Source organism: Strix aluco, chromosome 4 (assembly GCF_031877795.1).
Source record: "Strix aluco isolate bStrAlu1 chromosome 4, bStrAlu1.hap1, whole genome shotgun sequence".
Classification (NCBI taxonomy): domain Eukaryota; kingdom Metazoa; phylum Chordata; class Aves; order Strigiformes; family Strigidae; genus Strix; species Strix aluco.
Genome location: NC_133934.1, coordinates 3,162,491 through 3,188,419, shown reverse-complemented (window position 1 = coordinate 3,188,419; position 25,929 = coordinate 3,162,491). Strand labels below are relative to the sequence as shown.

Sequence of the window (25,929 nt, the reverse complement as noted above, 5' to 3'; positions counted from 1 at the left end):
ACTCCCAACACTGGTGAGTTAATCTCACCCCAGTGGAAAGCCTTGAAGTCCCCCAGCTCACCTTCACCTTTCCAAGATGCTCAACCACACATGGCTTTATGAAGCTGCTTGTTCTCCTCGATGTGTTTTGGGGGCCTTGGCTGTCTGGGAGGCATCACAATATGGTTCCTCTGGTGGGATCTCATTATGTGATGAGCTGAACATCTGGATTAAAATAGATCAAATAGTCACTAAATCCTAAATAAGCCTGAGAGCTCAGCAGCAGCCATATGCTTCCTACTGACAAGCTCAAAAAAAATCTCTCCTTGCCATTAACTCACACTGCATCCAGTGTTTTATCATCCTCCAACCCAGCTCTGAGAGCAAACCTTCCTGCTCTTCCTCCCCAGCCATCCCTGCTCTGGCCATCCTCTGAACTGGTAGCTTGAGGCTGTTCTTAGGCAGGGATGTCTGAGGGCACACATCACCTCTGACCTCTGTCAACTAGAAAATGGGTGGGCACTTACCCCACTGTGCAAAAGATGTGGTGATAATAATTAAAGGAATATTAATAATAATCAAAGGGAGTTGGAGAAGAAAGAAACCCAGAGCTTTGTTGTTTAGCATTCATGCTTGGCTCAGACAGGGGTTCAGTTAATATTAATGTTTTGTTGCCTGTACCCTTTTGGGGTCAAGAGGAAGGTGGAGGTCTAGTGGCCTCCAAGAGCAGCTTCTTCTTGGTTGGAGAACATGGAGGATGGGCTGGACCCAAGAGGATGCAGGACCTGCAGAAAAGCTGCTCTTTGCTGGGCATGACCCAGGTTGTCTCCGCATCAGCTTCTCCACACAGGAGAGGACAACCTGTGACTGGTCTCAGCTCCATTGAGGCTGGGTGTAGCTAGCTCTGCCGATGCTGCATGTGGGTGCAAGCATCACTCCAGGGAGGACTCAGGGATATAACTTTTCAACACTGCATTTGTGGCCTGGTAGCGCAGAAGATAACAAATGGCCATTGCTTTTAGGTCATGAGCCTTATTTCACTTAGCAAGACAAGGGCTAAGGTCTTGTGAGGCCTTGGCGGACTTGTCTTGGCCAGAGCTTTTTTTAGTCAGATTTAGCCATAACATTGTATTGCCCAATGGTCAGATGAGCGTTGCTGGCTGTGACAACCACTCTGCCCAGCAGTCAGGTGACAAGCATCAAGCTCTAGCTAAGCTTTTTGCAATTGTGTGGTTTCACCCTAAAAACATTCTACCAGTCAGCAAAGGTCTAAAAAAAATAAGGGATTGTTCTATAACCCGATATGCCAACTGATAAGACAGAAGTGCCAGCAGCAGGCTGCTTGATGAGGTATGAAAATGGCACCAGTGACCCCCAACACCAACCCGGGCAACACTCCCAACCTCAGCAAAAATCATGGGGTGCTGGTGACTTGCCATGACGACTCTGAGGAGGGGTGAGCACAGCACCAGAGATGGTCAGAAGTCTATGTATAACAACCATAATTGCATTATTAATGGGAATTAGTTGTAATTGGATAATTTGGAAGGTATGTGTTGGTTTCATTGCAACAAGGCTAACAAAAATGACTTGCTTCATTGTGATTTGATCGTTAATGAGACTAATGCTAAACTCCCTGCTCTGCGCATAACGTCTGCTCCGTTTTTGCCTGCTGCTAGGTTTTGAGTGTAACACTTCAAAGATAATAATCTGGAAATGGCATCATCGGCTGCTGTGCATGGAAAATCAGGACAGCCCATGACCTAGCTTGGCTGGAGAAAACCTCCCCCCGTCACTGCCTCTTTCCCCCTCCAAGGACCTGGTTTGAGAGAGAGGAGAATGGTGGTGGTTGAGCCATGCTGGATCAAACACTTATGATTTATTAATAACGAGATCAATTGTGAGCATGGAGATGTCCCACTGGTGTCCCCTTCCCTCCATCATCCATGAGCACAGTGACCCCAGGACATGACCGAAGATGAAGGATGCACATGGCAGCCCATGTGCAATACCTCACGGGGGCCAAATCCTGCTGGCGGAGGTCTGAGGGTCCAATTTGGACTCACTGATGCCTCTTGGCAGAGGGAAGGAACAGATATTCACCTCTGGGGTGCACAGCCCAAAGGAACCAGATCTCCACTTGCAGAGACATCTCCTCAGCCTGCCTCAGCGTCCCATTTTTTTCTCAGAAAAGTGGTCCCTGCTGCGGAAGGGGCTGGTTGTGCTGTGATAGCATGGGATCCATGTCTTTTTTCCTTCTGGGTGAGATCTCATGATTTTGCGGGCTGATCTCCCAATTCTTTCAGAGGGGAAATGAGGGGGCAGGAGAGGAAATGACATACCCCAGGAGGGGAACTGATAACCAAGGAGCACCCCCCAGGCTTTGTTTCAGCTGGAAAACTCCTTCCTCCCCCCTGCCTTTCTTCTTGCATCCTGGGAAAGGTCTGAATTTTAGGCCTGGGAAAACAGTGGGGGAAGGAGCAGGGTGGTGGGGGAAGGGATGCTCTCCCTGCACCGCCTCTCCCGCCTCCAGTCCTGTCTGCTTGTAGTAGATCCCTTCGCCACGCAGGGTGATGGTGATGTGGAGCGACACTTGACTGTGCAGAGCGGGGAGACAGCAGTCCCCCGCCAGCCATTCCCCCTCCCACAGCGCCAGGGCTGAGCCAACATTGCCCAGGCACCTGCTCCCACGGTGCCCATCAGCACCCAACTCTCCATGTCCAGCCCTCGAGCTTGGGGTGAGGCTGTTTGAGGGGTCCTGGAGATCTGGGTTGTGCTGGAGGAAGTGGTAAATGGGATCTGGTGTGGCAGAGTGAGAAAAAAGCCTCCAGTCACTTGCTGGTGAAGAATCATCCCTTGGATGAGGCTGTTTGGTGTTGGAGGGCAGGAGCATTTCTGGGACAGGAACTCATCTGTCTTGCAGATTTGGGTGATGGGCTGGGGGAAATGTACACAATAGCTGAGGGTGAAAGGGGCCTGTTCAGCCTGGTTCCACCTCCTGGTGGCTCAAAGCAAGGCTGTCCCTTTCTCCATCCCCAGTCTCTTTTTCCATCACCAGCCTTCCTTTTTCCATCCCCAGCTTCTCTTTCTCCAACCCCAGCCTCCTCTTCTCCATCCCCAATCTCCCCTTCTCCATCCTCAGCCTCTCTTTCTCCATACCCAGCCTCCCCTTCTCCATAGCCAGCCTCCTGGTTCCTTCTGCTTGCCCTGTGCTTGGGAAAATCGTGCTGTTGGCTGTCATATGCTGTGCTGCCATGGGCTTGACTTGGCTCCGTAAAACCCAGCCCTACAGGACACCGAGCTCTGTGCTATGGGGCTGAGCTCAGGACCAACACTCTGCTTCAAAACCTGGAGCCAGGAGGAGAACGAGGGGGGAGGCTCCATGTCTCCCCTTCATACTCAAGTTCAGGGTGGGGGAAACCGTCTGCAGAAAACAGACCTGATTTCTCACCCCTGGATCAAGAAGACACAGGGTAGGGGACATGACCTAGTTTTTGATGGCAGCATTTAATATTTCCCCTGCAAGGCAAGCCAACCCAGCTTCCTCTCCCTCCTGCTTCTCAGCCAAGGAGCCAGGCCGGGCTGGCCCGCTGCCTTCCTAGGGCTTAAGAGCTCATCGGCATGGGATGGAGAGGAAAATATGACTGTGCAGCCTCATCAGGCGCCCAGATGTGCTGCTGATTCATCCGCTAATTGCGTAAGCCCCGGGAGCGGGATGCGCTCACAGCCACTCGCTCCAGCGGGAGCTGCACTGGGAAGCATCTGTTTCCTACTTGTTGTGCACCGGCATGGGGGCTGCATGGAGGGCCCACCCTCCTTAGTGGGAGGGAGAAGGACCACCCGTTGCTCAGGCTACAACGTGGCCCGGGGCAGAGGGCTCAGGATGGGGTACAGCACCTGAAAAACACAGCAGCAAGAGGTGGAGGACCTGGAAAAGACAACACTGTCATGCTATGGCTGGTGGGAACCAGGTGACCAGGTCCAGAAGCACTCAAGAAAGGCAACCAAAGGTGGCCAAACCAGTCCTCCCATCTCCCTGTTCAAAACCCAGAGGGGCATTTTGCCAACCAGAGTGATTCAGTGGCCCTCACAAAGGGACGAGGGACAAATCTCTATGGGATGCTTCATGCACTTGTTCACGTAATCATGTGGATATAATTTGATTATTCCTTCCTAGATGTTTAGCATCACAAAGGGAAGAGCTGCCTCCAAGCTGAGCCCTTGGAGCCACAGCTGTGAGACTGGTCTGGGGGAAAAAGGGTCAGAAACTGGGGTGGAGAGGCTGCAGCATGGTTGATGGCATTACAAATATCCTGTGTCAGCCCACTGCTGTCTCCCCAGCTCCTGACTGTGCCTGTGTCAGGAGTAAATCGACTGCCAAGTGCACGTGAGAGGTCCTGTGTTTCCCTGCCACAGTCCAGGCATCACAAAGATCAAAGAAGCTTTTTAAAATTTTCTTTGAAGGACTCACTTGCCTTGGCCTGAGATCCTGGAGCTCCCCTTGGTTCACTCCATGCCTTGTCAAACAGGAAGACGCGGCACATGGAAAGACTTGGGCAGCTCCTGGCACAGTGTTTCCAGATGTGGGGATCAACCTGAACCACTGAGATGTTGTGCAAAGGCTTACCAACCCATCTGTTCCCCCAAGTCCGTGAAAAGGAGTGTGGGGCACTGTTAATTTAACTGGCATTGCCTGGATGTGAAATATTCTCCCAGCAGGAAATAGGTTGGGCCCCTTTTGGAGCAGATGCAAAGCCCAGATACTGCTTTTGCTCCAGGGCACATGAAAATTCACTTGCTTTCCAGTAAAGACACAGGCATCAACAAAAAAGACCAGGATAGTCTTCTGCTAGGGCTACAAATCTTATCTTCATGGAGTGAAGAGGTTTCAGCAAGACCCCAAAATTCCTGATCTGGCTTAGCAAGAGCAAATCTTAAGCAATAGCTGTGATTTTAGTAGGTGGGGATTTCAACAGAAAAGTTGTTAGCAGATGCGTGTGTGCATCTGTTGAGTGTGTTTGCACATATATAAGGCAACAGTGGTTTTAGAGGTTAACATCACACAAAATAAGAACAGCATACGTTATTCTTTATCAAAATAACACTAGCAAAATGAGAATATTGGAGTGCTATATATTAGAAAACAGCCGTGACCTTGTAAAGGACTTCATCGCTGTCCCCTGTGCACACATTCTCACACTCAGCCTGCGCTGACACGAACCTCTGCAAGTTTGGGCTTTTGGACTTTGCAGGCTGGTGTTTCTGAGGATGAGCAAGACCTTGGCCAACCCTTTGAGGAGGCAACCTGGCCATGTCCTGGGCAGCAGGTTCCAAATCAGAGTCACCACGCAGGGGAGAAGCCATGCAAATGTTGAATCTGGACGTTGCAAGAGGGAAAAAAAGCCCTTCAGTGTTGGAGGTGGTGGGTGTGCAGGTGGAGAAGGGGGTGCTGGAGACAACTGCGTCCTTCTGGGCTGCTGGAGGGAGGAAGGAGGCTTTTTCTTGCAAGGGGAGTGAAGGAAATTGCTCAGTGAGTCATCCAGGACCCAGAGCCGTGTCTGGCTAAGCTGGGGGTTTAGCACGATTATAAGCGGCTTTAGGAGTAGCGTACGCGGGAGTAGCACACACAAAAAAGTCAGGAAGGAAAAACAAACAGTGTCAGTGGTTATATAAGGGTTCAGAGAGTCGCTAAGGTGTCAGCTGGCTGCCGTGTGCTTCCTGGGGTCTTCCACCGCCCCAGTAATGCACGGATGGTCTTTTGGTTCATCCTTATCACATCTCATCAAGAATTTTGGGGAAATATTTGGAGAGGAGTGAAAGTAGGTTCAAAGATATGTGATAGCTCCTGTTGGAGGGATGACAGAGGAGGATTTGAATGAAGATACAAAATAAAGAGTGTCTGGGGAGTGACACAAGCATAAGACAGGTTCAAACAGAAAAGGCAGCTGCTCCCCATCACACATACAATTAAACTAGGGAATTACTGCTGCAGGATGTTGCAAATACAAAACGTTTACATGGATCTCAAAACTTCAGCACCTGTTCATCCCCAAAAGGCTCTTCCAGCCAAAGATCCCACCTCTCCCTTAGGAATTCTTTCAATTTGAAGTTGTTGGAGGCTGGGAGGGACTTGGTCCATGTTGGCTTGATTTGTTTGTTTTTTTGGTTTTTTTTTTTCCTCTTCCCTGCTCTGAGTCAGGATACTGTGCTAAACAGACCATTAGCTGGATGGTCCATAGGGTGGATGGTCTATAGGATGAACAGGCCATCTGTCTGCCCCAGTTTGTCCACTCTTGTGTTGTAGGACACAGAGGGCACGTGGTCACATATCTAGCTGCTGTATTGAGATTTAAGCCCTTTTTTGCATAAAGTTCCCCCAGGATCTTCTCCACTCCAGTGTCCAGGAGAGCAGCCCACCCGGCTAATCCTCACCTGCTCTTCCCAGCCAAGAGCATTATCCATGGATCTGCTGGATCTGGAGGAGGAATAGGGAGAGACTCCTGGGAGAGGACTGGCTCAAGGTCATCCCAGAGGCTGGTTGCAGGGCTTGGGGCAGCACTGTCCCTCCTTAGCAATGCACCCACAAGGCACCAGGTCCTCCAAGGCTGGAGCCTGGAGAGAAGCAGCAGGTCAACCCAAGCACAGCCACAGCAAATACCGATGCGATGTTAACAAAGTTCACTGAAGGGAGCCAGAACATGTGCTGCAGCCTGTCTCGCAGAGACCCGCTCCAAGAAAGACGCCCTGAGCCTGCCCTCTGTGCTTACTGCTTTTTTCCCCTATTTCTATTTAAAAGATTAATTCCTCTGGCTGGAAAGTTTGTGCAACCCTCAGCCACGGCTGTTGCATCACACCGCTGTTTCATTTGGCCAGCAAAGCAGAACAGCAATAAGCATCCTGACTTCATCTGGATCGCTTGCCTCGCAGTGACACCCGTAAATAGAAGCAGGTTGGAGAGGGGTGGGGAGATCTGCGTGGAAACCCAGCACAGCTGGACCAGAAAACACCTCTGACTTCCTTGTGCTGGGTCCACCCCTGGGCTGCAAGTGCTGCCTTTCATTCAGAGAGTGGTTAATTATAGAGAGGTGTGATAAATACGAGCTGAGATATGTTTTCTTTGCCCTCTGGCTCACAAATCTTCCTTCCTGAAAGGGAAACACATGATCCCATGAGTTCAGGAGGTCTGGCAGCCAGCACCTTTTATAGGAGGTGGAGAGCACAGACTTGACCGTCCATGGTCAGTAGAGAGCCTGTAGGGCCATGAGGATAGAAAATTGATTTCAATGTTTTAGATGTAAGAGGTTACCTTAGTTTCCCCTTTGGGGCCATCACAGCACAGGACAGGTTGTCCTGGGAAGGTCTCTCCACCATGTCAGGTTAAGCATTTGTCAGATCCTGATGTGCTCTGCTCTGTGTCTCAGTTTCCCCTGCTCTGGAGTAGGGCAGAGCTATACAGTGTGTGCTGAAAAATCTGAAAAAACACCTTTGATGGAAAGTGATGAAGCTTGCTCCACAAGAAGAAGAAAAATAAATCCTTGGGAGGAGATGTTTGCTTTCCACATGGAGTTTCAGCTTGCCATTAAAGCAGAGCCAAAAAAGCCTCTTTCAGGCCCTGAAGAAAGATTTCCACTTCAGCTAAACAGGAAGGTTTGTGTCCTAAAGCTTCCTAAGACCTCCTGTTACTGCTGATGTTCTCTAACAACACCTGCTTCCAGGGGCCATCCAGCCATGCCCAGGGGCTCAGGGAGACCAGGAACCAGCAATGGGACAAATATAATAACGAGACAATAATCCTTTAAAGATGCTAAAAGACCTGCTCGGCTAATTATGTTCTGCAGGTGGCCACTTTGCCTTCAGTGGCTGCTCCTGTCTTGTTGTATAGTGATTCCCAACTTCTACCCTTTGCTCACGTTAACGTCCTCACACTGCTGTTTTCCTCCCGTGGAGAAGATGAGTTGTAGCCGCACTGCTGTCACGTCTGCTCTCAGCTTGGGAGCTCCTTTTTGGAAGCAGGCTGATAAACTGTCACCTGCCTGCTTGTTGGATGGAGGGAACAGACACAGGGCTTTCTTCAGCATCAGTTTTTTCCTGGAAAAGCTGGAAATACAGCCCTCATCTAAAGCTATAAAACTCCTGACTGAGATACCCTTTCCCATCCACTCCCAGGGGGCACCATCTCCTAGAAAAAATGGGATGATACAGTCAAAAAAATGCTGTTGATCCACTTTTGGCTAAGTATCAGCTTCAGCTTATTTGAAAAGGGTGGATCTCTGCCTCCTCTGCACTGTCCCAGGCCTCTTTAAGACGTTCAGATTTGTTTCCTTTCCAAGCCACCAGCTGCTTTGGAGTGTCCTGTGAAATCTGGTCTCATTCCTCATCCCCTTTTGCTGCTTTGTTACAAGATCCCATTTTCACGCGGAGGTTTCTCATGACCTTCTGGATGCTCACATGCATGTTCTTGGCCTCAGTGCCTGGTGGGGATGAGTCAAATGTCTCCTGCCTTTTGTTTCCTGGATGGAGGAAGGATCAGGAGTGGGAATCTGGTCCTGCTTGGTAGAACACAGACTTAGCCTCCAAAAAAAGGACCTCAGAGGAGCAAGTCAGGTAGTGGAAACCAGCTCTTGGATGGTGAGAGGAGCTGGGGGAGAGGGCCCAGGCAGGCACGTTGACGAACGGACACTCCTATGGCTGGTTTCATCCTTTCCAGAGCCTGTTGAAGAGGGATTTTATTAATGCTAAGAGCAGCTTGGCTGCGTGCGTGTGGAGCTGGCACCCATCTGCTAACACCTGGCCTCGGATGAAATCATCGTCCTGCCACGGGAGGCGGGGGGAGGCTGATTCACTTTGTCACGAGTCCTAATTAGGCACAACATGCTGTCTGATTAGTGCTCATGTTTGGGAGAAAACACTCGGCTGGTTAGTGGCCCGTGGAGGAACAGTGGATGGAAGCAGAGGAAAGCCCTCATCCCTCCTTGCCAGCAGGGCCAAATCCATCCTGGACAGCATGCCTGAACCTGGGTAGCACCAGGCATGGACCATCACATCTGCTGGGACATCTGACACTTCCCCTGGCCTTATTCCCATGCCTTTCATATGCAACCTCACTCATCTCCTTTTCTTCCCATCCCATCCCATCCCATCCCATCCCATCCCATCCCATCCCATCCCATCCCACTGCAGCCAGGAGGGGTTCAAGGAGCTCGTTTTTTCATGCCCTGGGTGTTGCTGGACCCTGGTTCCCTGCCACAAACCAAAGAGTGAAGTTTTCAGGGGTTGTTTAGCTGGCTGAAGACAGTGTTTTGCTTTGCATGGTTTTTAGCCCAGTTCCCTGAGGAAACCAGGTTTTGCTCTCCATGGCATTGCTGCCCGGCCACAGCCAGGGTCGGGTGCCCTGAACACAGCCTTTCCCTGGGGTCTTGGCTAGGGATGAGGGAGAAAACCTGAGGCTCTGAGTGATGGGCGATCGCTGTCTTCCAACAGGCGCCTTGGCCTCTTCTTCACAGTTACGATCATTGCAGAACAAGGTTTCCCAGAAAAACAATTTAGAATGAAAACCAAAATTGTTGTCATAAAAGAAATGTGAGACTATGGGGTTTTGTCCAACAGCATCAACCCATCCTGAATTAATTTTAGTCAATACCCTGTGCAGCTTTATTCTAAAAATTTTGATCTTTGGGGGGGCAGAAGGGTGGATTTTTTTTTTTTTTCTGAATGAAAAGCTTCCCTGCAATATTCAGCAGGCGTTGCAGCTGGCTCTGTTCATTCATATCCCCACCGGCTTCCAAAACATGCAGATGTGAAACGCCCATCTCGATTCGGCAAAGACAGGAACTGCTGCAGCCTGCTCCGATGACTGCGTCCTTCGGCCGGTGAAATACTCGGGGGGTTCGCTGTGACCCCAATCTGCCCTCGCTTCCTGTTAATTATAGCAGCATCACCAGCTGGTAGCACGCTCCCGGCCACGTGGGCTGCTCCATTCCCAGATGCACGGGGAAAACCGCAGCCGCCCCGGGTACCTCAGACTGCAAATAGCTGCTGCTGGAGGGAGCAGAGCATCATACCCTGGCAGGCAGGACACGGGGAGACAGGCAGACCACCGGTTTCTATGACAACCAGTTCAGGTGTCACTGATGGAGGGGATGCAGGTGGGGATGCCTCCTGGGGCAGGGGACCAGAGGACGGGATGTTGCATTGCCACAGATTTGCATTTTGCGGTGCAGCGGGGGGACGGCCGCTCTCGCGCTTGAAATCTCCTCTGGCAAATGTCAAAGCGAAGCTGGGAATAGTCTTACACAGCTTGTTTTGTTTGGCTAATCTCAGCAAGTGAGCTCACGTCTCCTGCAAACCTAAGGACATTGTGTGACAGCAGCCAGCAGGGCTGGGCGGACAGAGCCGGACGGGCATGGGGGGTTGTGCTAATGGTGTCCTTCACACTGGGGAGACCCTCCTGCCTCCTGGGACCTGGTGGGACCACATGGCCTTTCCCCAGCGTCAGCTCTAGCTCGCCGATCCACACAGCCTCAAGCTCCCGCTGGGACTGTGGATCTTAATAGGCTGCCTGAATCTGGGCCAAAGTGTTTTCCTAGCTGCTAACAAACCCAGACACTCTCCCGGGAAGGTGGAGAGGGAGGAAAAGTGAAGCAGAGACAATTTCAGGTCACAGCACAGCTTTCATTCTGAATGCACCTGGTTTCTTCTGAGGTCCTCCTCTTTCCTTGGATCTGCCTGGCCAGCGTTCCATCTTGACCTGCTGCCAGAGACACTGAAGGATCTCTCCTCTATCTGAGGGACCTTTTAGACTCTGGGGGGGCGCAGGTCATTCCCATCCTGCATGGTCATCATTTTTTCAGGGTCCTTGTCCTCTGTATGTTAAAGAATAAGGTTTCTATTTAAAGCTATGAGCTGTTGGCAGAGCAAAGAGACATGGGAGTCCAGCTGCAACTACTCCAGTGTAGGGTTTTTCCTCATATCACAGAATCACAGAATCATCTGGGTTGGAAAAGACCTTGAAGATCACCTAGTCCAACCCTTAAACATATCAGGTGTATATGCATCTTAAGAATATGCTGGCTTCAACACCCAGAGTTGGAGTGGAGGGATCTAGTTTCCAGCAGCCAGTGTTAAGTTTTGCAGAAGAAGAAAAACTCGTTGTGCTCCCATCTTCTGGCCTGGGCTCAATACAGATGCCATCGAGCTCAAGATCTGATGTTCCCTGTTGAGCTGCAGACAACTTTGCCTGTTGGTTGGGAAAGCAAAAGGACTCCTTGCATGAGTAAAGACCTCTGGAAAAGGTCTATCTGCCTTGGTTGCATGTTTCTGCCATGTCCAAGATCGTTGCCTGGAATAGACCGGGGTCTGGGCTTGGAAGGAATGTTTAAGAAGTGGAAGTTTGTTCCTATGGTCTACAAGGGAGGAAGCCCTTGGTCATTGCTATAGATGATGCCTTAGTATGTGAAATGCGGAGTGAGCCACCACATTCTCATTACAGAACTGTATAAGACTTTTAGGTGTGCATTTCTGTGTTGGGATTTTTTCCTTTTCTGCTCTTCCACACAAAGAGGAGACCCAACAGGCTAAGGGAACTCTTCAGAGACACTTCCAGTGTCCAAGTTTCTCTTTGGTCCAAAAGGCTGGGGTTATCTCTTGGGTGGGTTTTAAGAACAGGATCTTGTTCCTTGGAAGTCACTGGGCTGACCTGGATGTTGTTCATGCAGTTCATCATAGCTTAGAAATGAAGCGCAGCCATCAGTCATTTCTTACACTGCTTTGGACAGCAGGGTGGACTATTACTTTTCCTGGTATAAGCAATCTTCTAGCAGAGGATATCAACGTACTTTGCAAACATTTCCAGTGCTTTCTGCTGTCTGCATAAGCAGTTTACTTTGTATTCTAGCTTTATTCTATTCTATTTATATTTACCCAAAATATCTTGGTATGCTGGTGAGTGGCAGTTCTCTAGGATGACTGCGTATGTGAATAAACTTCTGCTAACTTAGTGTGAATCTCTTCTGCCAGTCAGGCAAATAATTATGGCAGAGAAAATTAGGAAAGGAAAAAAGAACAAAGACATGCAGCATCTCTGGGGAATGACTAAACAGGCCAGGAGACCTGATTTATGCCAAGTGCCTGCCTTTTCATGAGGTCTCTGAGATGCAACATGCTCCTCTGTTTGGACAGAGATGTGGGAACTGGCTTCATTCTTAGTTCATCCATTCCCCGAGATAGAAGATGACACAGTGTTTTCCAGTGGGTCCCGTGGGTGATGAGGACCAGTTTTCCAAAGGGCTGTGTCTGACAGTCACCCTTCTATTTCAGCTCAGCCCCAGGCTCCCACTCCCTGCCCAGGCTTCACTGGAGGAGCACTGGTCTCCAGCTCAGCCGTAGCCATGCCCATGCCCATCCATGGACCCTTTGGCCCCCACCTGAGGGTTGACTTCACAGCTTGGCCTTGGACCTGCCTCATCACCACCAACTTGTGTGATGATCTGGCCTCTTGGTTGAGCATGGCTGTCATCCATGGGCCTTTCCTGCTCACCTTGTCCTGTGGAGCTGGGCATCAACTGGTGAGGTTCTTGCACTGTGAAGTCCCTGCCCTGCCTCTGTGCCATCCCGCTCGGCTCCTGGATCTCCATCCCTTGGGGATGCAGCCTGGGACAGTGCACATCACACACTGTTGAGCTGATAAAAGCTGCAGCCCATCAGAGCTGTTAAAACTATAAAATTAAATAAGGCGGGATCTGTCCAATGCTTGAACAGGAGACTTCCAAAGAAAAAGTGGGTGTAATCCTTATAGAGAAGAAACCTGAAACTATAGAAGAGTAGGAGCCATCTGGCAGGTACCTAAGGATCCCGATGGCCCAACGATGTGTGTTTTCCTGTAGAGCCGTATCTGCTGCGTCAGTCCATAGCTGGGACTTGAAACCACAGCAGTTCATCAGCCAGAGTCAGGGCTGGAACAACACAAGAGAAATGTCTGGTTATGCTGCGTAAGGTCCTAGCAGGGTGACACCAGCATGGTCAGCACCTCTTGCTGGAGCCACAGGCCCAAAGGGAAAGATCTAGCAACTAGAGAGCAGCTCTGGGACAGGACCAGCTTCACTCCTGCTCTCTGTTAGAAGGAGAAGGATGAACCAGCTCCAGGGCTCAGCTTATGGGTCTACAGACAACGCGGAGAACAAGTTATGGTTGCTGGCTTATTCTCACTAGTGCTGAGGGGACTAATGTTTGAGAAGGAGTTTTGAAAGCGTCAGATTGATTGGCCAAATGTAAAGTATTAAGACAGCAAAGCATCCTTGAAACTTTACTACCAATCCCTTTCCAATCACCTCCTTTGCCCTCCTTGAACAACTCTTTGAGCTATGCCTTGACTCTAAGGAATGACAGTGTGTTCGTACCCGAAAAACCCTTCCTTGTAGAAAAAACCCTTCCTGAGCTGGGTCCCAAGAGCTCCACTGCATGACCTGAAGTGGCATTAGCCACAGATGGAGGGACAGGTCCCCAGCGGCAACTCAACATTACGTGGTGCCTAATTGCAAAAAATCCAGCGTGCAAATAAACGGCAACAACCATAATGATTTTCCTGCTGTAGGAGCTAGATTTTGTTAACATGCATATTAGCGCATGCTAATTAGCTCCCACTGCTGCTCCTGCCACAATCCTGAAGATGGATTATACCACATGTGCTAAGCGGCTTAGTTTGGGTGGTAGCACACTGGAAATCAGGGAGTCGAGAGGGAGCAGCCAGCTTTCTAGACACTGAAGATCAACTGTTTACGAGCAGCAGGACGGGATCTAAGCTCACGAATGTTTCCCTGCTCTGGCTGCTCCTTGCCAATGGCTGTTAGACTTGGTTGATGCTGCTGTAAACATTTTGCTGCCAATGCTGCCATTTCCCCTCCTTGGTACGTCCAGGATCTGTGCAAGTTTTGCAGTAGCTTTTCCCTCCTGCTAAAAGAAGAGAGTGAAAGAAAACTCAGTAACCTTGGCTAATTCAGCAGCAAAACCCTGGCTGTCACCTCAATTACTGCGCTGCGATGCTGGGCAAAGAGCAAAGTGGCAGGCAGCCTCTCTCCATGTTTCCCCAGCCCTGAGAAGCTGGGAGAAAGGCTGTTTGCTGGGAAGCAATGGCCTTCCCTAACCTTGTGGTCGCCCTCCAAGCTCTGGGGGATGCTTCATTCTCGTTGCCATAGAAATGCTGCACGGGGGGGATGCGAGATCTGCTGCTGCCATCTCCTGGAGGAGGCGTGGATCGCGTGGGGTGTTTTAGGAAGAGCACAGGCAAGGCTCAGCCCAAATCCAGGCATGCCAAGTCCAGGTACATTGGTACCGTGCCCTTTGGACCCCAGCAGCACACACCTGTTGCCACCTCTTATGGCCACAACCTTGCAGCGCGTCACCCAAAATCAGTGGACTCTGCCAAACAAACCATTAACAATTCAAACGGCTGTGACCCCAAATCATGCCAAACCTGCCCGTGTAGGATTTTGGCCCCAGGTTTGTCCTTGGTTAGCTTCATCCTAGGGAGATTTGGGCATGCCTTCTGTTGGATTGGGCTCTCTTGGAGGATGCTGAAGGGTTGGTGAGGTCAGCTCAAGGATGGAGAACAGCTGGGAGGTGACTGCTCTTGGAAGAGAAAGGCCTGAACCAGTTGGTCCCGTCCTTAATGCACTAATGGAAGTGGCAGCAAGGAAATATGTGCAGTAGTACGGGGTGATGGGTAAATCGAGCAGATGGGAGGGGATGGGTGTGAGGTTTAGCTGCGTGCATGGAGGCAACACAGACAATGAACGTGGGACGTGTTAGAAGCTGCAGCTGATCCTTGTTTCTCAGTGTTACGACCAAGAGCTGTAGCTTTTCTGCAGATTGCAATTTACTGTCATCTTTCCTGTAAGCAGGCAGCCCACGGAGATCAGAGACCACAGCCCCCAGGGCAGAGCGGCTGCTTCCATCTGGATGGAAACCTCGGGCTGTGGATGGCTCCTTTGCAGGAAGGTGAGGTGAGTCACAGGCCGGGCTGTTAGCTGGCAGGGACCCAACGTGGGTCCCACTGTGGGGTAGCTGATGGGAGAAGCAGCCTGGATTCCTGTAGCTGATTGTTACGAGGACAAAATGACCAGAGCTGAAACACGAGACTGCTTGTGCTAATGGCCAAAATCATTGCAGAATGAAATGATTTTAAATGGGGGAAACCTGACTCTCTGCTGGGTTGTCATTACCCAGGGAAAAGTTCTCAGGAGCTCCTATGCCCCCTTGGGATCTCCTTGTCCCACCCTGCGGCTGACTTTGCACTGGAGTGGATGAGAGATGCTTGGATCATCCCTACTGCCAGCTCAGCTTCAGCTTCAGCAGCACCTCTTGCAGTCCCTTGTGCAGTGGTGGCCCTGTCGCAGCCTCTCTCCTTGGTTGGAGCCTTCCCTCCATGAATCCCACTTCTCGCCCACCCAAATCCTGCCCTCCCCGAAGAGCTCATGCAAAGTGTGAGAACCTCACACAAAACAGCCCAGAGCAGCATCTTCCTAGCAGGAGGACGGAGAAAGAAAATAAGTCACATAAATGTTCCCCAGCAATTCTAGCGTGGGAGACTGTCCAAAGTGACCAGCATAACCAGGGCACCCGTGTCCTGCACCGTGCAGCGCAAACGTGACTGCGGTACCCGCACTCCCGATTCCAGATTCCCTTGCCAGGCTGAAACGAGGCCGTTGGGCTGCTCTGTCCCCTGACCTTAATTTGGCGCTGGCAGAAGTTTTCCTCTGAGACAAACAAGAAATCTCTGTCATCTGCAGTGACCCGGAGGTGTTTTAGGAGATGCCAGTCCCTCCTACAGTTCACATCTGATTCGTCTCTGACCATACAGCGTGATCCTCTCTGTAACCATTTTGATCCTGCTTTTAGGTCATCTTAAGTAAATTTCAGGACGCTAAAATGGTCTGAAAGAAAGACCAAAGGGAATTGTGCCTCTCTGCTGCCAGACTGTATCCCACAGTGCAGGTCTGCAGAGGACCTGTAGGTTTTAGAGACAAACTGGGTAAATTGCTGTGCTGAAGATGCCCAAAGATCAGGTTTTAGCTGTAAAAGTCCTGCTGTGCCCGTTCTTGGTCCTCCAGAGCAGGTGGTCATGCGTCTTGGCTACCTCTGCATCCATCCTTTGCCTGAAGAAGCCCCTGAATGCACCTGGTCCCCTATTTACATGGGCACAAGTGTCAGGGAGAGATTGTCCACCTCGGCAGCAGCTGGCTGGGAGCACAACGTGCAGCTGAGCTGGGTGTCCATGGCCCAGGGAGGAGGGTTTGGATCCCATCCTCTGTGCACTTCAATTGTCCATCTCTCTCCATGGGATGCATCAGGAGACCAGGGCACAGGCCCAGGTGGGTCCAGGCTTTGAAAGGTTGGAGCATGACTCTTGTCGACAGGGAGCCCTGCAGCAGAATGGGAATCTGAGCCCCCATGCAGCATCAGATCATCTACCAGCTGCCAAGCTCAGATGCCACCTGGGAAACAGGAGGGTTCCCACCACCAGTTTCTCTACTGGATCATTTTTGCTGGAGACTCTACACCCCTCCCACAGCATCCCACTGCTCTGGGGGCCCATCCCATGGCTGCCCAAGGGAAAGAAAAATCACTCAAAGCACAGGCTGATGTGCTTCAGGGGCTGAGCTACCTCCAGACACAGCAGCCCCTGGAGGCACTGGGGCTGAGTGAGGTCCAGGGTCCCGGTGGTGGGTGGACAGGACTCCTCTGGTCACAAGGAGGCTGCCCTAAAGCAGAGACAGAGACTGGGAAGCAGTTCAGGCTCTTCCATTGCCACTGATAAGACAATTTCAATGCCCTGAAACGACTTGTGGCACCTGGCCAAGATGCTCCACAGCCCACTGCGTCCTGAGTTATGTCGTTTAATTAATTTTCCTCTCTGGATTGATGAGTTTTGGGGGTTTGCCTCCACCGCTGAGAAACCGTGCAGTCAGTGCCTTGGGAGAAGGCGAGGATTCACACCCGGCTGCACAGCACAAACCCGTCCAGCACCTTCAGCTTTTGAACTGTCCTCACTTTCACCCTGTGGTTTGCCAGCTGCAGCTGCAATTTCCACCCCTCCCCGAGGAATACCAGCGCTGGGGTTTCATCAGGGCGGATGGGAATTAAAACACACAGTGAAGGCAAACCCCTCCGTAAGAGAGAAAATGCCTCATTCCTGTAGGTGATAAAAGAAAAAGAGGAAGAAAACTTTCCCATGTCCAGAGTTACCTGCCAAAATACGTAGGACAGTTGTGACTGTCGTGCACATTCGTGACAGTCACCAGATTTTTATGAAGGCGAGAAGGACAGCAGCGAAGCCAGTAAGGATGCCAAGGAAACCACTTCTATCAGCAAGTGTAAAAAGCTGAAATCCTTTGGGTGCAAGAGAATGACTTGCACTGCCAAAGGAGAAAAGAAAAAGAGAAGAACAAAAGGTGGAATAAACACAACAGGCAATGCAAACCGGGATTGCTTCAAGTGCCCGAATGAAGGAGAACAGGTCCCAGAGAGATCTTCTGCTTGCTCCTGGGGTCCCTCCTTTCCAAAATACTGTGGTGCTGTTGCCCAGCCCTTTGCAGAACATCTGAGCTGGGTGGTCTGTGCTTTGCACAGGGCTGGGGAGGTGTCCTGCTTCCCGAGCCTCCACTGAACACTTTATTCTGAACGTATTGATTTCTCTAGCCTGCATCCATCCCATCTCAGTGTGCTCACTCACCACCCCGCCGTGGTTTCTGCAGTTCCCTCGCTCTCTCTTTCACTCAAGGCTCTGGCAGTTCTACTTGTGCCATTTTCTGCCCAGGCTCTCCTAGTTCCCTCCAAGCCTCATGGCCATGACCTCTGCGGTTGTTTGTAACAGGCAGCACTTCAGTCTCTATTTGGATCTCTCCCATTGACAGACCAATGGCGTTTTCTTAAAGTCTACTGCCACACAGATCCTCCACCTGGCACTGGTGTGGATGTCTAGTCCTTCCTCTTTTGTCTCTGCATTAGCTGGGCTGTGATTTCTCATCTTTTTCTGTGCATCCTCTGGTTCCTTTATGGCCTCTGGTGTCTGTCTATCATTTCTTCCAGCAGGGCCTGCTGCTCACTTCATCTTACTTCATCTTCTCAACCTTGTTTCTCCTCCCCCAGCTTCTCCCCTTTTTTCTTCCCGCACATACATACTTCTGGGTTCACTGTTCTTCAGACCTTATGCTCAGCAGATACCCACAGCTTCTGTGCATGTGCATCTTCTACTATCTTCCACCATGCCCTCAAAACCTGTCTTGCAGAGTTCTTCAGTGTCCTATTTCCTCAAAACCTCATTAACATCGTCTTCACTTCAATTTTCAGCCTGCAGCTCCCATTCCATGGATCTTTTATTTTATAAACCTCTATCATTTGAGACCTGTTCGGTGTTAACATACCACCCTGACTCATAGCTTTTGTTTGGTTAGAAAATGATGGGAACTCTTCAATTATGGATTCAGGGATATCCACCAGTCCCTGAAAACTTGTTGGACCTCTGGAATAGTCAAACAATTGCACATACTTACACGTATACATGCACTTAACATACAGGATATTTCCAGGGCACTCATAGATGGGAGCTGCGAGGCTGCAGCCTGCAGAAGTGACTGGCAGAGATGACTTGCATATGCAAACCATAAGGGCAGAGAACATTTCAGACTTCCTGTGCATATGTGGCCACCTGTACAGACGCCCTCAGCACACACATAAGATGCATCCAGCTCCGTGCTTGGTTTTCCTGGGGGATTCCCTGGGTTTGGTACCTCTGATCCTTCCATTAGTGCTGATGCACAGAAATAGCACCCAAATCCAGCTCCCTTTACTTTTTCTACCCTTCTCTGTCCCTGCAGTGAAGTACTAGAAGTTCTCACCTAAAGGCAAATCAAACATTCCTGGAATTGCCCCACATACCAGCTCATTGATGGGCTCCCAAAAGCCTCCACCTTCTGCTCCTTAGACGTTGGGGAAATCAGAATTTGGGGTAAACTGAGTTTCATCAGGTGGAAATGGCTGAGCAGGACTTTGGCTGAGGGTATTGGAGGTATTAGATGATTCTCCAAACCACCATGAGCTGCCAGTGAAGGTTCTGGAGGGAAAGCCAAGTGCAGGATGAACTCAGAAGTGATGTTTCTACTGCAGTGTGAACGCTGCCATCCAAGACCTGCACAAGATCCCACCTGTGGCAGGGACAGTTCTGGTCACTCATAGGACCAATGTGTACATCATAACTTCACTCTTAAATCTCACACTTCTAGTTCATCTGTCCAGCTGCACAGCAAAATCCGTTGACTTGGAGAAGACACATTCCTGCTGGACCCAATTAATAAGGCACCTGATTAGATTTCTGGGCCAGATGCCCAGACTAGCAGCCCTGAGCCCAGCCTAGCTGGCTTCCAAGTAATGATGTGTCTCTAAAACTGGCTCTTCTCTGGAGCTCCTCTTCTTAGGGGCTGGTTTTCTTTGCAGCTTCCCCCTGTTGACGGGGCAGGCCAGGCCAGTCGTTCAACAATTTTGGATGCAGTCAGCAGAAGCTTGTTTGTCCTGATGTTGTGTGCAAGCTCAGCACTTTTGAGAATATCAAACAGCTGTGCAGGCAGTTTCAGAAGGAGATAAGCTACATCAGGGGGGTTTATCTGGCGTCAGAAAGGGAAGTGCAGCTCTTTGACTCAAAAGGGAAATGATTTGGTTTACTGGTCAACAAATAAATCTGGAGTTGTTCCTCTATCTCACCACCAAACCAGCCTGCCCCGTAACAAGAAGCCTTCTGAAGGGTGAAGGTGGCAAATCTGGGCTGGGTGGGCTGGAAGGGGCTGGGGCACCCCTGCTGTGGGGTCTGCGCCCGGGCCGGCTGAGGATCCTCCAAAAAATGGTTCCCAAAAAGCAGTTCAGTTGATGCCACTTTGTGTTTCACCATTTGAACAGATATGAATGACTTGTCCCCAGGGACAGAAAATGTCACATTTGATGACTACAGATGTACCCACAGAGATCATAAAACGTTCCTTCGTCTTTAGGCCAGGAAGGAGATTTTTTTTCCCCTCCTTTGTTTTACTTGACTTTCACTGGTTTTTTTTATATCAGAGAAGATGAAAAGAATTAAGGTTTCATCCCTACAGTGCTTTGGGCACAAAACTTCCCTGGATATCAGCTCTTTTGCAGGGATCCCTGCATTCAAGCCACAGATCGGCACTAATGCTCTGAATTTGCTTCTAGGGTTAAAAAAAAATTAAATAGTTAAAAAAATATAAATCTGTGAATCCAGAACATGGCTGTTCCTGTGCAGAGGGGAATATTGCAGCTTCGTGACTCACTGCCATCTTGTGATATTTAGCGTTTTCCTAAAAGGATCAACACACAACATCAATTAAAACAGAACCCCAAACAACAACAACAACACAACAAAAATCTGTTCCTAGTATCCATAGTTACAGAGAAAACCTAGAAACCATGAGGCTGATGGGCTCTAAAACTCCTATCACAAACAAAGAAAATTAAAAGTTGTGACATTTGTTGCTTTCACATTTTTACAACCTGTAAATGCTTCACGCAGACTATATTCTTTCATTGAAAAAGAAGCTGGAGTTTTCCTTGATTAGATCTCCCCTTGTGTAATATGAAGACAAGGTTTTCAATCTAATTGTTTTGGCCTTTGCCTTCCGGTAGAATGGCAAAATTAGGACAAGCTCGCTGAAATGAGCTAGTAATTATGATTATTATTCCTTCCATGTACAGCCAGAGTACCTGGGAGCTCTTGTGCTAGTTCAGAGGAAAAACACAGTGATAGATACTGCATAATGCATGGGCAAAGTTTAACAGAAAATAGGGATTTTTTAATTTATTTTAAAGCCAAATGGATGTTCCAGCTTTTAAAAAATGATAAAAGTGGATTGGACAAAGCAGCAAAACATCGAAACCGTCCTGCCTCTAGCACAGAGGGGTAGCGGGAGTATGTGTCCTTGCCCAAAGCTAATTTTGATGAGGGATTTGCATACAGATCATCCCCAAGTGAAGGGCCCGGGCAGAGCTTCGCTGAGCACCGTACCCTGGTTCTTAGTCGTGAGCTATAAACAGTCAACACTCACTTGCAAAAATATCTGTGAGAAACTTTGGTTTACAGTTTTAAAACGGGAGACGCTCCAAGAAGAGCTTTTAAATTTTTATGAACCCTAAATCTACAGTGCATCCCAGTATTTTACTGTATTTTACTGTATTTACTATTTTACTGTATTTACTATTTTACCAGTATTTCCCTGCCCTGTATTTTCCCGCTAACTGTGCCGGGCATGACAAAGGGCCCACGCTGACAGATGCACGTGATGGCTGGGTTTTGGGCTTGACCCTGTAAAAGGTTCCGTAAGCACGTGGGGTGGATCGGGGCTCTGGACGAGCCAGGGAAATCTTGTACCGTCCTGCAGGACCGTGGTTCCCTGCAAGGGAGGGTCAGGGGCAGTTCTAAACGCCAGGGAAGGCGGAGGGGAGAGCACCCCAGGTGCTGATGGACCATTCCACCTCTCCTCAGCATCCTCAGCCTCCATCCTCACCCAGAACAGAGGGGAAACCCCCCGTCTCGGCCACGACAAGCAGGGGAGTCCCCTAATTTAGTGCCAGCAGGGATAACTGCCTTCCTGTCAGGTGTTTCCTCTCATGGGATATACAAAATGTTACCACGATTTATGAATTCTGTCAATGAAATAATTTTTGGGGCACAGCCCTTAATTTTTTCCCCCTCCACTTCCACAGAAAAACCCATGAACACAGATTTAAGAAGCAGCATAGATTTGAATTGCTTCATTTCTAAACCAACCGAATGGCCTGAAGTAATGGTATTCAAGGTTTTCAGTTGTCTCCTCGGACTTTGTAAGTGGATTCCTAGAAAATATCATTAACGCTCTTTAATAGAAAAATCCGTTACAATTTAATAGTAGCTGTTCCCCAGAGCACGGGGCTGAATGGGACCTGCGGGTCAGAGCACCGACACCCCCTTGTCCTTACCTCATGCTGGCAATCTAGAAAAAATGAACAAGTGAAACAATTTCCTCAAGGCAGAGCACAGTTTGCTTCCACAGAAATTTTCAGAAAAATCAGAAGCCTACGCATGCTTTTTGTTAGCTAGATTTTTTTCCCTGGCTCCTCTAAGTGGCTGGCCTCTCAAGCCACATGCAGTGAGGAGCACAAAGCACCCCAAAATGAGTGAAACGGGTTTTCCTGAACGCTGACACGACGCACTGGGGCGCAAAGCACAGGAATGAAGCGGTGGGAGAGGATGGCAACAGACAGACCAGCTGCTGGCACAGCCACGCGGGCATATCTTGTCCTGGCTGATGGTACATCTGAGACTACAACAAGGTCAAGCCAGGTTGGACGGGGCTTTGGGCAACCTGGGCTAGTGGAAGGTGTCCCTGCCCATGGCAGGGGGGTGGGACTGGATGATCTTTAAGGTCCCTTCCAACCCAAACCAGTCTGGGATTTTATGACATCAGCTTTTCCAAAGCCCATCACCAGACCTGGGCTCGTTTCCACATGACAATTCCCCAACTTTAAGAACAGCACGGCCAGGGTCAGCTCCAAAACGCACTATTGAGGGTCCGTGGTAGAGAATCGTGGGTAAAAGCCAAGCACAGACCCCCAGACACTAGCGTTGGGTATGAGCTCAGTACTAGGCAGGACCCACAGGTTAAGTCTGGCCTCCCGCAATGACAGACAACACGCAGAAGGATCTGCAGAACTTGTTTGGTGACCCATCTCCCACATGAAAGGGCTGGCTCCGGCCACCTTGCCTGCTTCACTTCATAAACACTCCTGCAGAGGAGCTCTGGCAAGTGGCACCTCTGAGGCGCCTGTTTTTGTTAACAGACCCTGTATTTGGCTCGTAATAAATACTCTGCTATCACCTTCTCCTGCCTGGCACCTCCTTTAAACTGCAGTTTATAACTAGTCTTTCTCTGAGCTGTCAGTGAATCACAAACAACACTTTGGGCTTCGGCGCAGCCCCGTGAAACTCCACTAACAAAACGATCTGAATTATTTTGACATTACAAGACACAAAACTCGCCCGAGCTGACAGAGAGGCGTGTGAAAGGGGAGTGCACACACTGGCCCAGGCTGCAGCGGCAGGGGGGCTTTGCCGGTGCAGTGTATGAGCAGAGCAGAAGTAAGTTTGCACTGCTCAGCGGACGTGGTGGTATTTGACAGAAACTGAGCGATTTCTGTGGATTTAATGGAACACCTCTGGTGTTTGACTGGCACACTGGAGGCTGCAGCACTGCTGGCTGCCTCCTTTATCTCATAAAACACACTGAAAAAAATATCTCTAATACAAATCTCCGCAGTTCTTTCAATATTGTTTATTTTATTACAAGAATAGTTTTGGACAGGACAAAAAAGAGTCATGGCAAAATCAAATTTTGAATAATTAAGAGACTTTACCAGCCTCAAATCTCTAGCAATCTCTGTGCACCACGGTAATGATGAACCAACCTTTCACACCAACGCGTGGTGCTGCGCTGTAACTCAGCACTCCTGCAGAGTATCACATTCAGCAGCGGTGCGGAGATTAAAAGGGACATATGCTTCCTCCCATTGTTTTATTGCTATCTCATCTCACTGATAACGCAGCTTTTAGTCTACTCAAGTTATCTCTAAGTTTGGCAGAGACAAAACCAACCCTTGCCCTCCCCAATTACTGCATATCCACACAGATTCTGTTGATTTCAGAAAGGAGAATTAACAAAGCATCAACTAGGCTATTAAAAAATAAATCTTATGCAGGAAATATACTGACCCCGACAAGTAATATATTAATAATCATTTACTTGCCACATTAATTGCATGACTCATAGTGCCTGAATTTTTTATTTTAAAAAACCCCAAACATCCAGAACAGAAAGGCCATGGGGCGGGGGTGGTGTCTGAGGCCTTCAGACACACTGTGCTGGCTCTTACTTCAAAGGATGAATCATCAGAATCTGGTTGGTATCAGTAGAATTGGCCTGCACAATAAATGAGGAGAGTTAGCCTTTCCCTGGAGGTATTTCTGTCTCTTGGCTACAGAAAAATAACACAGCTTTGCTGCGAGCAAACTTTTCATATTATATAAACCAAGCAAAACATATTTATATAGCAAAGGTTTATCTGAAATAACCTCTGGAAGTTCTCACAAACTAGCAAGCACTCTTTCTAGAGTTTCAGTATATATTTCAGTAAAAACAGAGAGACACTTGCAGTATTTTTTTTACTCTATCCTTCCAATGTTGACACAAAAGACAAAATCTGCAAGCCTCACCCCTACACACCTATTATTCTGGGCTGTATATGCCATTGCCACAAAGTTATACAGCTCCCTAAGAATCCCAAATACAGTGAAAAGCAAATATATTTGATATAGACATCAGAATCTGGAAACAATAAAAAGTTTGGGTATAGTCGCGTGAGACTGACTGTCAAGATAAAGTAATCACGTGAAAATTACCGATATTCCTGGGGTACAAGTGCATCAGAGTGTTTTAGTCCCAAGTTCTTGGCTAACCTCTGTTGTACAAAAGACAGTCCTATTTTATACCGGCTCTAACAGAATCAAAAGCAAAACTTCTGATCAAGTCTTGCGGCTGATGCTTAAAAAGAGCATCCTATCTTCAAGCACCGTGAATGGACTAGAGGGGTTCTCGTTTGTTTTTAATTACGTGGCTTATTCATTAAAAGGTTAAACTCCTGCCGTATTTTTCTCAGGCCACAGTTTCATGCCACAGTTGGAGCGACCGCTCGGCCGTCAGGCTGGAGGTTGATCAGGGAGTTGCTGGCTTGGGCCAGCTCTGCGATGGAGACTCGTCCTCGCTGTTTGATGTACCGAGCCACGGCAGCCATCTCCTCTGGAGTGATGTAGATGAACTTTCCTCTGTCATCAATCACACCTACAGGGGAAAAGAAAGGACCTTGAAGTCAGCACTTTGGCTCCTCTCACTTCCCGACAGACATCAGTCACTTCTTTTGGAAGGGACGTTCAAACTGCTGAGGCTGCATTTCCTATCTAGGGCAGGCAGAACAACGTGCTGGCAGTCAGGCTTTTATCTCCTCTCTACCGTTGGGTCTTTGAGCAGGGCTATGACAATAACCGAGTGCCTTGGTAAGAGTAATTTTGCTCAAAGTAACACATTCTTTCCGTTGAGCGCAGCCAGCTGGGAGTACCACGGCAGCTACTTCAGGTACGTGGTTTTGGAGGTGATGTCGTGGGCCCAGGCGGCTGGTGGAGAAAGGCAGAGCTGCAGGAGGGTCCAGGAGGTGACTCGGAGGCCCTCCAGGCCCAGCTCAGCCATTCCAACTTACTCTCTAAAAGGGAATGAAGCTCAATTTCTGTATTTCAGTTGCTCCATCGAGAGCAAGATTAGATCTCTCTGTTCTTAAGGCATTACAGGATCAAAGGCAAGGCAGAGAGCCTCGCTGGCAAGCCTTTTAGGCCACAGACACAGCCAGCACAGTACACATCCTTACGCTTTAATTCAGAGCACTTTTAGGTCATTTCACTGGGTATCCACCAAGACAGTTGTTTCCCAGCCACGATCACAGTATCAGGTCAATAAATGTTTGCACTGGCACCTTTCCCTACTTCATCCTTGGGAAGAAAAAGACTGCCCAGCAATAAAACAGACTCGATCAGACAGGGAGCTACCCACACAGTCGGTCTCTGCTTACATTCCAACTTTGATTGTGTGGGTACGAGGCCAGGAACATGCACTTCACTTACTACAGCATCCTGGAGTGCTCTGGGATGTTTGCTTCTCCCACACATGCCGTACATACCCCAGTCGTGGCTTTAGCCACAGCAACAGCCTTGCAAACTACCCCAAAACATCCAAGTGATTCTTTCAAATTCACGTTTCGGAAGATACCGTTTGCAGCTGGCTGCTCAGCAACCCCTGAGGGCCTTCAGCAGGGCTC

General features: G+C 49.3%; 1 protein-coding gene across 2 annotated transcripts in view; it reads right to left on the bottom strand.

The window, feature by feature from the left end:
- Positions 1–23,322: 23,322 nt before the first annotated feature.
- Positions 23,323–25,929, bottom strand: part of DDRGK1 (DDRGK domain containing 1) — a 40,379-nt gene continuing 37,772 nt past the window's right edge. For both annotated transcript variants that reach the window (XM_074821808.1, XM_074821809.1), the window contains one exon: positions 23,323–24,905. In XM_074821808.1, coding sequence (XP_074677909.1) covers positions 24,733–24,905 — 173 coding nt within the window. In that variant the 3' untranslated portion in view covers positions 23,323–24,732. The remainder of the gene's footprint in view (positions 24,906–25,929) is intronic.